The sequence below is a fragment of the Vanrija albida genome, assembly GCF_041260175.1.
Source record: "Vanrija albida strain AlHP1 chromosome Unknown contig_5, whole genome shotgun sequence".
Lineage (NCBI taxonomy): Eukaryota > Fungi > Basidiomycota > Tremellomycetes > Trichosporonales > Trichosporonaceae > Vanrija > Vanrija albida.
The window spans coordinates 933500-944979 of record NW_027191424.1 but is presented as its reverse complement, the minus strand read 5'-3'; the positions used below and the strand labels follow the sequence as shown (position 1 = coordinate 944979).

General features: G+C 62.9%; 7 protein-coding genes across 7 annotated transcripts; 4 read left to right on the top strand and 3 right to left on the bottom strand.

Moving 5' to 3' along the window:
* Positions 1-118: 118 nt before the first annotated feature.
* MRPS16 (37S ribosomal protein S16, mitochondrial) lies at positions 119-585 on the top strand (the record flags this gene model as incomplete). The annotated part of the gene is made up of 2 exons (XM_069354949.1): positions 119-415; positions 475-585. The coding sequence occupies 2 exons, from the start codon at positions 119-121 to the stop codon at positions 583-585; spliced, it is 408 nt and encodes a 135-aa protein (XP_069207020.1).
* A 403-nt stretch (positions 586-988) lies between these two features.
* Q8F55_006488 (uncharacterized protein) lies at positions 989-2206 on the top strand (the record flags this gene model as incomplete). Its single annotated transcript, XM_069354948.1, has 4 exons — positions 989-1239; positions 1290-1441; positions 1490-1760; positions 1807-2206. 4 exons carry the CDS (start codon positions 989-991, stop codon positions 2204-2206), a joined length of 1074 nt encoding a protein of 357 aa, XP_069207019.1.
* A 77-nt stretch (positions 2207-2283) lies between these two features.
* Positions 2284-3166, bottom strand: Q8F55_006487 (uncharacterized protein; the record flags this gene model as incomplete). Its single annotated transcript, XM_069354947.1, is given in 5 exon segments — positions 2284-2397; positions 2446-2851; positions 2884-2955; positions 2995-3056; positions 3074-3166. 5 exon segments carry the CDS (start codon positions 3164-3166, stop codon positions 2284-2286), a joined length of 747 nt encoding a protein of 248 aa, XP_069207018.1.
* A 430-nt stretch (positions 3167-3596) lies between these two features.
* Positions 3597-4663, bottom strand: wos2 (p23 chaperone protein wos2; the record flags this gene model as incomplete). Its single annotated transcript, XM_069354946.1, has 8 exons — positions 3597-3614; positions 3662-3784; positions 3832-4015; positions 4066-4094; positions 4140-4271; positions 4322-4391; positions 4442-4539; positions 4589-4663. 8 exons carry the CDS (start codon positions 4661-4663, stop codon positions 3597-3599), a joined length of 729 nt encoding a protein of 242 aa, XP_069207017.1.
* Positions 4664-5340: 677 nt separating this feature from the next.
* Positions 5341-6591, bottom strand: Q8F55_006485 (uncharacterized protein; the record flags this gene model as incomplete). The annotated part of the gene is made up of 8 exons (XM_069354945.1): positions 5341-5439; positions 5477-5543; positions 5592-5678; positions 5728-6143; positions 6197-6223; positions 6276-6366; positions 6468-6487; positions 6544-6591. The coding sequence occupies 8 exons, from the start codon at positions 6589-6591 to the stop codon at positions 5341-5343; spliced, it is 855 nt and encodes a 284-aa protein (XP_069207016.1).
* Positions 6592-8310: 1719 nt separating this feature from the next.
* On the top strand, positions 8311-10194 carry GND1 (phosphogluconate dehydrogenase (decarboxylating) gnd1; the record flags this gene model as incomplete). The annotated part of the gene is made up of 5 exons (XM_069354944.1): positions 8311-8330; positions 8506-8539; positions 8660-8718; positions 8780-8823; positions 8870-10194. 5 exons carry the CDS (start codon positions 8311-8313, stop codon positions 10192-10194), a joined length of 1482 nt encoding a protein of 493 aa, XP_069207015.1.
* Positions 10195-10473: 279 nt separating this feature from the next.
* On the top strand, positions 10474-11474 carry Q8F55_006483 (uncharacterized protein; the record flags this gene model as incomplete). The annotated part of the gene is made up of 3 exons (XM_069354943.1): positions 10474-10700; positions 10755-11065; positions 11112-11474. The coding sequence occupies 3 exons, from the start codon at positions 10474-10476 to the stop codon at positions 11450-11452; spliced, it is 879 nt and encodes a 292-aa protein (XP_069207014.1). The 3' UTR covers positions 11453-11474.
* Between the last annotated feature and the right edge of the window lie 6 nt (positions 11475-11480).

Sequence of the window (11480 nt, the reverse complement as noted above, 5' to 3'; positions counted from 1 at the left end):
ACCCACAAGACACCCCTACGACACGGGCAGCCTCTTCCGCTCATATCCTAATCAAAACGACTAGGCAGCCACCGACGCTCCTGTCTTCATCGATCAACCCCATCTTCCCTCCTCGACGATGCCCGTCCGCATCCGCCTCGCCCGTCACGGCCAGCGCCATACCCCCGTCTTCCACATTGTCGCCATCAACGCTTCAAAGAGGCGCGACGCGCGTCCCATTGAGAAGCTCGGCGAGTACGACCCGATCCCACGAGTGCCCGAGGTCGAGAAGCTCCCATCCTCGTCCTACGTCTTTGGCGCCGAGCAGACCGCCCTCCAGAAGGAGAAGCGCATCGAGTGGAACGTCGAGAGGATAAGGTATTGGCTCGGCGTCGGTGCCCAGCCATCCCGTCCCGTGGTCAAGCTTCTCGAGCGGGTGAGTTGTGTCGAGTGCCAGTGGCACTACCACTGTCCGCGTACTGACCGGTGACTCAGGCGGGTGTTCTTACCACCCCTCACCCCTGGCAGCACCCTTGGTCGCCAGCTCCTCTGAGCACCGACGCTGCGGCCAAGCCGGCTGCTACCGAGCCCAAGACTGAGGCATAGAGTGACGGACGGCGCGAGGGAGGCGGCGTTCGCGGGAACATTGAGAGTCGCTCTTGAGCTACTTTCGCCTTTGCATTGGCGAGTAGCTGGCAATAGGCCTCGATGAGCATTTAAACAGCATGCATGTATAGCACGGTCTTGATTTCAGACGTGAGTGAGCTCGAGGACGTGCATGGTGGCATGGGGGGGTGGGCAGCGCGCATGCAGGCTGGGACCGACCTTGATTGTAGGCGGAGGTGTATTCCGTGCCTGAATTGGTACATGCAACTTTTTTGGATCCTTCGAACTTGAAGTTGTGGTTCATCTCGACAAGTTGAACCGACAGACAGTCGTTCGCATCACACACCGTCTCGACCACTCTACACAGCGCTCCCCAAGACAGACCGACCCCCGCACTCTCACCATGTCGGCCCCCAACGCCGTCGCCAGCTCGTCCAAGCACAAGGACCGCAAACACAAGGACAAGTCGTCCAAGAAGTCCAAGGAGCACAAGCACAAGCACCACTCGAAGAACAAGCTCCCCAAGGCGGAGCGCAGCGCCGTCGATGGGCCCTTTGAGCACCGTGTCCAGCGCATGAGGCTAAGCGTGCCGCCCAAGTTCTCTGCCGACTGGCTCGAGGGCGTGTGCGAGACGCTCGATGGCATGCTCATGCGGTGAGTAGGGGCTGGATGACTTTATGGAGCGTGGCTGACCAGCGTCCCAGCTACGTCCCGCAGCTCGGCGGCGTGCTGCTCGCGCACACCAAGCACGAGTTTGTCGACGACATGGTGCGCATCATCAACGAGTGTCCGTTCGGTGTCGTCGAGGTGCAGTTCCACTCGATTGTCTGGGCGCCCAAGGTGGGCCAGGTGCTGTGTGAGTCGATCTGCGTTGGGCGCTGGGCACGTCGCTGACAGCCTGCAGACGGCACGCACTCGCTCTCATCCCCATCGCACATCTCGCTCCTGTTCGCCAAGACGTTCAACGTGTCGATCCCGCTCAACCACATCCCGCTGGGCAAGTTTGAGTTTGAGCACACCGACTCTCCAGACGAGGACGACGAGTCGAGCGACGAGGAGGACGACGGCGACATGTTTGGCGGCTCGCCCGTGCACGAGGTCGGCCGGTGGAAGGAGACGGCGACGGGCAGCCAGCTGGGTGCTGGGGGTGCCCGCGTGCGCTTCACCGTCATCGAGTGGGTTCAGCCCTTGGGCGCGACGGCACCGCCGCTAACCCCGCAGCCTGCACGTCACAAACCACATGCTCTCGCTCACGGGATCGCTGCTCGACGACCCGTCGCAGGCGCCCGCACTGCCGGCCGCTGCGGCTGCCGAGCGCGAGCTGTCGCTGTCGCCCGAGCTGCCCGACCTGCCACCGGTCAAGGTGGCGCGCGTCGCGCCCAAGCGGGCGGCGCCTGTTGTGCCCGCTGCGCCAGCGATCGACGAGAGCAACCTGAACGCGCGCGAGCTCAAGAAGCTGCGCAAGGAGCAGGAAAAGGCCAAGCGCGACGCGCGCAAGGCGCGGAAAGAGCAGGGCGGGTTCGAGGACGAGAAGGACGACGACGGCGCGGCGCCGACTGGCGCCAAGCGGAAGGCCGAGTCTGGGGGCGACGGCGAGCGCAAGAAGCGCAAGGGGGAGTAGGGGGGTTGTTCACTGGGGTCTCATTTTCATGCATACGGATTGATAGACACGGGCTGGCGCATGGTACTGTCCACTGGCTAGCGCCTGGTAATGTCGACCTTGCGCGTGCCGACGCGGTCTGCCTGCTCCGGCGAGTGGGTGATCCACACGAGGGCCTTGGGGCCAGTTGCGCGTCTGGGGATGTTGGCGCCCTGGGCGTGCGTGAGCGCCAGCCTCCCTTGCCCCCGCACCCGACTTACCTTTGGCGCGCCGATCGGCGCCTGGGGGAGCATGCCGACGAGGGTATTCTCGACGAGCTTAGTCGTGGCCTCGTCGAGCGCCGACGTCGGCTCGTCCAGCAGAATGACCTCGGCCCCGCCGAGCCCGATGGCGATGGCGAGCGCGACGCGCTGCGCCTCGCCGCCGGAGAGCGTGCCCCACCCGCGCGTCCAGCACGTGCGCTCGATGCCCCACCCATCAGCGAGGTCGTAGGGATCGGGCCAGGACCGCCCCTCGGCCTCGAGCGCCGCGTCGCGCGCCTGCCGCGCCGCGAAGGAGCGGCACCGCTCGAGGAAATCCACCGGCGTGCCGGGCAGCATCGAGGGCCGCTGGGGGATGTACTGCACCAGCGTGCGGAAGTTGGGGATGCCGTACGACGCCGAGGGCCTGGTGTGAGCTCGGAAAGCGGGGACACCCACTGCCCGTTGAGGCGGATCTCGCCCTCCTGGTACACGTTGAGCTCGGCGATGCACTTGAGCAGGGTTGTCTTGCTGGGGAAGACGTCAGTGCCAGCCTGCACGCCTACCCACCCCGAGCCGCTCTCGCCCTGGATGATGACCACCTCGCCCGGCTCGACAGTCAGGTCGAGGTGCTGCGCCGTCAGTCTACGCAGGGGGTAGCACTCGCGCTCAGGATGGCACTCCCCGTGCCGTCGTCCCGGCGCAGCGTGAGGCCCGACGCTTCGAGCAGGGGGGGCGACATGGTGCGGTGCTGGGTGAGCTGGTGCGCCGTCAGTTGTCGTGGATGGAGGGAAGAGGGCAAGCGCAAATGCAAAGCTGAGCTGAAGCCGTCGCCGTCGCCGTCGCCGAGCGACTCGGTTATTTTGGTGCGCATCATGTTGCGTCACTGGCTGGCAAATGGCGGGTCGTGCTGCCACCAAATCTTACATCGATGCTCCTTGCGACTGCACTCTCTTGCACCTCTCACGCGTCTCGACTGGCACTGCCACTACGGCCACTACTCCTTCAAGGCGGCACAAGCAGCTTGGACCGAGCACACACTAGACGCCGCCTCCCTGAAGCAGCGACTCAACCACCACCCATAGCGCAAGCCACCCCCGCCCGCTCCCCCTCCCCCCCACCCCCCGTACAGATGTTATCAATGCATAAGGTAACTGCTGGCTGTAATTCGTTTACTCGACCTCCTCGACCTAAGACAGCCGTCAGCACTACCCCCTCCCCTCACCACACCACTCACCTCGGGCTCGTCGGCCTTCTTGGCCGCGGGCGCGTCGTCGAGGTCACCCTCGTCGTCGTCCTCACCGCCGGCTCCAAAGTCGGGCATGCCGCCGGCGCCGCCCATCTGCTCCATCAACTTGGCCTAGGGAGTGTCAGCATGCCATCCTTCCAGCCCGCCGAAGAACCCACAAAGTCGATGCCGCCGGGTCCACCGCCCATGCCGCCCATACCAGGCATGCCACCCATGCCACCCATGCCGGGCATACCGGGCATGCCGCCGCCCATGCCGCCCATGCCGCCCATCATCTGCTCCATGCCGCCCATGCCGCCCATGCCGCCCATGTCGCCCATTCCACCGACGTCGACGTCGGCACTGTAATTATCAGTAAGGAACGCTTGCCAAGAGCTGCTCATGGGACTCACGCCTCGTCCTGCTCGTCCTCGTCGACCCACTGCGGCGTGTCAGCTACTCTACATTGGTCGACATAGCTACCCACCTTGGAGAAGTCGGTCTTGATCCAGTTGCGGTTGGGCTTCTCCTTGGTGAGACGGGGCCAGTACTCGGCGTTCAGCTCCTTCTTGCGGAGGACGAGGACAATGGCGCGCGACGTGACGTGCTTCTTGGTGGCCTGGGAGACGGTCAGTTCCTGCCCTGATCCACGCAGAGAACCAAGCTCACAGTAGGGTCAATCTCGGCCCAGAGGTCGAGGTCACAGGCCCACTCCTTCTCGGGAATGTTCTTGGAGGCGCTGTTGACAGTCAGTAAAGTTCGGCTGCCTCCAAAGGCGCTGCTACTCACTCTCCCGTCTTGGCGGCGAACGAGAGCTGGTCCTTGGTGACATCGAGCGTGGGGGTGCCCTGGATGTCGGGCGTGTTGATGGTCACGTAGACGATGTTCTGGCACGATCAGCGACCAAGCCTTCCTCCACCAGGCCGGGTCACTCACCTTCTCGGCGTCAGACTCGGAGGAGCGCTGGGCCCAGAGGATCTCGGGGTGCAGGGGCTTGACGAAAGTGGCCATTATTGCGATGTGTTTTCGATGTACGTTTTGGTTGATACAGTGAGTTGGAAGGAAGGAAGGTGGTGTCGAGAAATGTTGAGCCAGACGAGCGGACGTGGTGGACTGTGGTCGTCGTGGTGGTAGTTGCCGGCCCGCAGCGCCAGCCAGCACCGCGTCGTCATGCATCACCGTAGCCGTGGCCGCCCAGCAGCAAGCGGAAGCATTTCGAACCGCCTGGAAACTTCTTTTGGCCTGCAGTGCATGGTCACCGTAGCGAGCGAGCTCACCCTGGTGTCACCATGCAATGCATAGCAGAGAGCCCGCCGCAGGTTCCCCATCTGATACCTTATCATCTCCAAGACATAGCGTCTCCCAAGCTCAGGACAGTTTTATCGGGCCGAGGAACATCCACTCGGAAGCGCTCTGTGCGATGGGCACTGATAACCGTGATATGGCGTCAGATCAGACACAAATTGATGTCAGAGGCACACCTTGTGGCTCGAGCTGCCGCCGACGAGGACAAGGCTGACAATACTAAACTATTGACATAGTCCTGGCAGGATAATACTTGGATTGCTTCAGACAGACGGGCAGTACATTGCTTGTCGAGGGCTTGGGTGGCAGCCCTGGTCGTCATGGAACGCAAACGAACACGAGGAGCGGTCCGAGTCACCACACCACGGCTAGAGCTTCGCTAGTCAAACCAGAGTGATGACCTGCTGGCCGGTAAACTCCTTTCCTGCGGGGAGCGTCTTCCACTCGCTAACAAAGCCGGGCTCGACGCAGACGTAGCGATCCTGGGCCGTCAGTTGTCACCTCCTTCACGCCACTCACCCATCCTCCGGGCTCCATGTCAGCCATCTTGCTTCCAGCCTCGGCCGTGGGGTTCCAAATGGTCGCACTGGCGGTGTGAGTGAACGGCGCATCGTCGCCGGCAGGCGCGACTTACTCCTCGAAGCCGCGGAAGCGGACCTTGTAGCCGCCATCCTGCCCGTCGTTGACCTGGATCTCCTGCGAAGGGATCTTGGCGTAGACACTGTATTCGGTCAAGAACAGCCAGCCAGCAGCACTGTGTCCCAACGCACCGGTCAATCTGACGGTCGACGACCAAGGAGCCTCCGGGAGCCTTGAACTCCTGCCCGCCAAGGACCTTGTCCTTGTAGGTCACGCCAGCCGCGATACCCGTGAGCGAAATCTTGGAAGCATCGGGGACGGCGAGGTAAGTGTGGAGGAGAGCCTGGAACTTGAAGTCCTCCGTGCCGTTGTTGCGAATGTGGAGGTCGCTGACAAGCTGGTGACCAGCCAGGGTTACGACGTAGTGGACCTGGATATCCTGGTGACCGAACGAAGCGGGAGGGGGAGGGGCGACGAGGCGCACAGACACACCCTCCTCACGGTCGAGGAGGATCTTGTCGAGCTTCCAGGTCTGGGTGCGAAGGAAGCCGTGCTGCTTGAGGGCAGCGTACTCCGGGGGCGACGACGGAGGAGGGCCGAAGATGGGCTAGGGGTGTCAGCACTCCCATGACCACAGTACAACCCATGCCTGCTACTCACAAAGACGACCGGGATACCACCGCGGATCTAATCAGACGTCAGTGACGCACTCGAGTGCCAAGACCGCCGGTCAACGCACCGCAGCCGAGCCGTCGAGGGCGGCCTTGTTGGAGAGGAAGATGTTCTCCTTGCCGTTGACCTTCCACGAGGTCACTGTGGCTCCGAAGAGGCTGGGCGAGGTTAGCAGCAGCCATCAAGGCCGATGGCCTCGGCCAGCTGCCCGGCGGCAAAGTGGCAGCCGGTGGTCAAAGGCGCTGCGCCGTCGACGTACTAGATCTCTGCGGTCGCGCCCTTTAGGTGTCCGTCAGCACAAAGTGATTCATAGGGTGGTTGTGGTCATGACCGACATTTGCGTGAGTGAGGATGATAGACTTGTCGTTCTGTTCAACGCCCATGATGGTCTGCTGTTGATGAAGTATGCCGTTTGACAGTCGAAGTGGTTGTGTTTGGCCAGAGAAGGCTATGGTAGGTATGCTGGTCGTCAGTCTGTCCACTCGAGCCAGCCAGCCAGTCGTCAGTGACGTATTCTGGAATGCAAGTGGTGGACGGCTCGAGCAAGCGCCCAGCCAGCCAGCCAGAGTGGAGGCAAATGGGTCCAGATGTCATTTCAGGGAATGGGCGCGAGGGAAGGCACCACTTGGGCGGACGACTGATTCCCGAGAGCGGACCTCCACTTCCGCCAGTGACTGCTGGCTCACTGCTCGCCCAACTCGACACATCCCTCGCACGTCATGCACACTCGTATTCCGAACAGTGCAATAGTGGACGGTTAAGCAAAGGTCGGGCATGCTGGGCGTGCTGGGCCGCGGGCCACCGGCCGTCGGGCTGCACTCTCGGCGATGCTGCATGAACGCCGATCTTCTACCGCCATGCACACCGAGCGTGCATCCACGTGCACCCAGCCAGGCGTCGCGGCGTCGCTGGCACAGGCATGCAGATGGGATCCGGTGGTAAATCACGGCTACGGCAGCAGCTGATCGAGTGGGTTGCCTGGGTGGTGGACGGCCAGACACGGTTCTGGGCCTGAAGCCTGAACGCTGGGCGCTGTGCGGGCCGGACTACCGTGGCTGGCTGGCAGGCTTACCGGGCTGGCGGCACGGCGGCAAGCGGCTTTTGGCACCGGACCGGACCCCCGAAAGCCAGCCAGCCCAGCCCAGCCACGCTTCATCCTCGGAGGGGCGGCCATGTCGATACCGCCAATTGGGGCATCGCTCAACGAGATAGGGACAGGGCCGGCCGTAGACGAGCGCAGCAGTCAATGTTGTGATGCATTGCCAGAGGCGGAGAGGCGGATGCGCGCCCCGAGATGGATGGCGGGGGGAGGGCCGATGGTAGAGAAGCGAGGCTTGCAGCCAGCAGCAGTCGTGTTTAAGCGGCTAGCAGGCAGGATACGCAGTCCCCAAAGAGGTGCCCGGCGGTCGAGCTGAGAGGCCGACACTGACTAGCTCTGTTTGATTTGGCTCTGGGTGTCAAGGATGGCTAAGCTGTGACGACACTGCTGGGGTTGTGCCTTCGCTCGCATTGGCTGGGTTAGGCAACGAGTTGCAGTGAGCGGAGTGAGCGGACATTGCGGTTGGGTCAGCGTCAGGGCAGTGACGCGGCAGTTGACTGATCTGGCCCCTGAATGCTGCCTGCCTGCGTCGAGTAGCAGGCAGTTGCGTAGACAATCCCAACGGGTAGGCGGCGCCGGCGTCACCTGCCAGCTGCACCCCAAAGAGTGCGCTGCCTTCCTTGCCTTGGCCAGAAGGTCGACAGTGACAGTCCGAGCCAGCTGACCGAGAGGTCTGACTGCCTTCCCCTGGGGCTGGCTTGCCTGCCCTCTTGCCCTACGCCCGTCCGTTGCCGCCCACGGCTCCTGAGCCGCTCGCTCACCGCACGGCACTTTCTTTGCGCCTGCCTGGCTGGCCTGACGACACCGCACGCACCAAACCCACCCCAACCATCTCGCTCCCACACCCGCTCGACCGCCCGCCCGCCGCCCCCCCCGCCCGCCCCAAGCCCCCCCATTTCGGCCGGCTGCGTCCATTCCCCTCATAACCCACCCCCCTGCATCGACATCATCTTTCTCTTCTTCCATTACCTTCTCATCTCTCTAAAATACAATCAAAGTAGAAATGTCGAACGACTCTCAGCTGTGAGTAGACGATGCTGGCTCTCCACCCCTCCCCCTTAGCTAGCTGCGAGCCCTCTTCAGTAGTTCTCACCGCCTGGCGGTGAGCTCGCTCTCTGAAGAGGACCTCGTCATTGGCTCTGGGCGAGCCGGAGAGCCAGCCTGAACAGTAGAACAAACGTGCTGACATCTCTCCCAGCGCCGATGTTGGCCTTATTGGTCTGGCCGTTATGGTGTGTAGTTGCAGCTTCCCCCCAGCCAGTCTGCGTTTCTGACCGTTGCCTCTCTTGCTGCTATCTATCTGCCCATCACTGCAATTTCCCAATGCTCTACTCTGCGCTTCTCCCCAATAGGGCCAGAACCTCATTCTTAACATGAATGACAAGGGCTTCAAGGTTGTTGCCTACAACCGGTGAGTGCGCCGAGGTCGTGGGGAGGAAGATGGGGCGCTGGACAGGCTCTGACGTAACCAGTACCACCTCCAAGGTCGACCACTTCCTCGCCAACGAGGCCAAGGGTGAGTTTTGCGAATCGCACGTTTCCAGCCTGGGCTAACATTGTAGGCACCAACATTGTCGGCGCCCACTCGATCCAGGAGCTCGTTTCCAAGCTCAAGCGCCCTCGTCGCATCATTCTCCTCGTCAAGGCCGGCCAGGCCGTCGACGACTTCATTGCCCAGCTCGAGCCCTACCTCGAGAAGGGTGACATCATCATTGACGGTGGTAACTCGCACTACCCCGACTCGATCCGCCGCTGCAAGGAGCTCGAGGCCAAGGGCCTCCTCTTTGTCGGCTCGGGTGTCTCGGGTGGTGAGGAGGGTGCCCGCAACGGCCCTTCGCTCATGCCCGGTGGCTCGGCTGCCGCCTGGCCCGCTATCAAGGAGATCTTCCAGAAGACTGCTGCTCAGGTCAACGGCGAGCCCTGCTGCGACTGGGTTGGCGGCACCGGCTCGGGCCACTACGTCAAGATGGTCCACAACGGTATCGAGTACGGAGACATGCAGCTCATCGCCGAGGCCTACGACATCCTCAAGCACGGCCTTGGCCTCCCCACCGACGAGATCGCCGAGATCTTCGCCAAGTGGAACACTGGTGTCCTCGACTCCTTCCTGATCGAGATCACCCGCGACATCCTCCGCTTCAAGGACACCGACGGCGAGCCCATTGTCGACAAGATCCTCGACAAGGCCGGCCAGAAGGGTACCGGCAAGTGGACTGCCATTGACGCCCTCGACCAGGGTATCCCCGTCACCCTCATTGGCGAGTCGGTCTTTGCCCGCTGCCTGTCTGCCCTCAAGGACGAGCGTGTCCGTGCTTCCAAGATCATCCCCGGTCCCCCCAAGCAGCCCTTCCAGGGCGACAAGCAGCAGTTCATCGACGACCTTGAGCAGGGCCTTTACGCCTCCAAGATCATCTCGTACACCCAGGGCTTCATGCTCATGCGTGAGGCTGCCGTTGTCAACGGCTGGGACCTGAACAACGCCGGCATTGCTGCCATGTGGCGCGGCGGCTGCATCATCAAGTCGGTCTTCCTCAGCGACATCACCGCTGCCTACCGCGAGAACCCCAAGCTCGAGTCGCTCCTCTTTGCTCCCTTCTTCCAGAAGGCCCTTGAGAAGGCTCAGCCCGGATGGCGCCGTGTCAACGCCCAGGCTACCCTCTGGGGTATCCCCATCCCTGCCTTCGGCACTGCCCTCTCGTTCTTCGACGGCTACCGCACCGAGATTGTCCCTGCCAACCTTATCCAGGCCCAGCGTGACTACTTTGGTGCCCACACCTTCCGTGTCCTGCCTGGCAAGGAGAACGACCACCTCAAGGACGGCGAGGACATCCACATCAAGTGGACCGCCACCTCGGGCAACGTCTCGTCGTCGACCTACGACGCTTAAGTTTAGTGTCCTTGTGTGTAAAATTGGATGCTGTAGTGACTTGCCATTGGCAAAGATGCAATGGGGAGTGGTAGCTAGAAAGAAGCGTGCATGAGGGCGACTTGTTGCAGAGGAGATGGACTGGTCTGAAAGAGCTGGGCAGTGTATGACTGTGCAGTGAGCGGCGCAGGTGCACCACCGTGGGAAAGTTCTTCTGGTGCACCAACATTTTATGGACGGCCGAGGCTGATCTTGTGCGTCCTCCACATCTTCGTCCCCACCACCACCGTCACACCAGCAATGTCGGCCGTCGCAGGACCGTCGTCGAGCAAGAAGTCGTCCAAGTCGTCCAAGGCCAAGGCGGTGCGGCCGCCCACGCCGAGCGAGGTGGACTCGGGGTCGGACAACGAGTCAGACGCGAGCGCCGACAGCGACGACCTCGACTCTGGCGCGATCAGCGTGCCGACGTCGGCGTCGGCGGCAGCGAGCTCATCGAGGCGCGCGGACTCTCGAGGCCGGTCACTTGCGTGCGTCGCCGCTTTCTTTCTCTCTGCCTGACGAGCCCATGCTAACGCTCGCAGCCGCTACCAGCCCCCGGCGGGCATGGAGCCCGTCAACGTGTCCGTGTCGTTCGGCTCGTCGCCATTCGAGTACGCGGCGCTCGCGCGCAAGGCCGGGGTCGAGCTGTGGGCGATCCGCCTCCCGGGCGACTTTAAGCCGAGCCGCCTGGCCTCGCTGTCCGTCGAGGCCGGCGGCGACGTGCGCGGCGAGCTGGTTAGCCACGGCAAGAGCTACGCGCTTACGCCTGCCGAGGAGGGGGACGGGGGCGCCGAGATGGCCGGGCTGACGCTGCTCGTGCCCAACGTCGGCGCGGGGGGCAAGCTCCAGCGGGGTGGGTAGCTTGCTGTCTGTCGCCTTGGGGCCCGCTGACGCCGCAGCGCCTGTCAAGATCGCACGCAGGCTCATCCTCGCGCCCCGCGCGGCTGGCAGCAAGACGGACGAGGACGCATACGTCGCGCCCGCAAAGATCAGGCGCACGCAGCCGGCAAACCTCAAGTTCAGGAACTGCACCGTCGGGTTCGCGACGCCCGGGCCTGGCGCCGAGTCGAGCGCCGCTGCCGCTGCCGCTGCCGCGTCCCTGCCCCCCGTTAGCCCGAAGAAGAAGAGCAAGGAGGGCAAGGAGAAGGAGCCCAAGGACAAGGACGGCAAGCGCAAGAAGCGCAAGAGCGAGGGCGGCGACGCCTCGCCGTCCAAGAAGAAGAAGAGGACCGACGAGTAGGCGCAGAGTAGGCGCACCCACGTTTCAT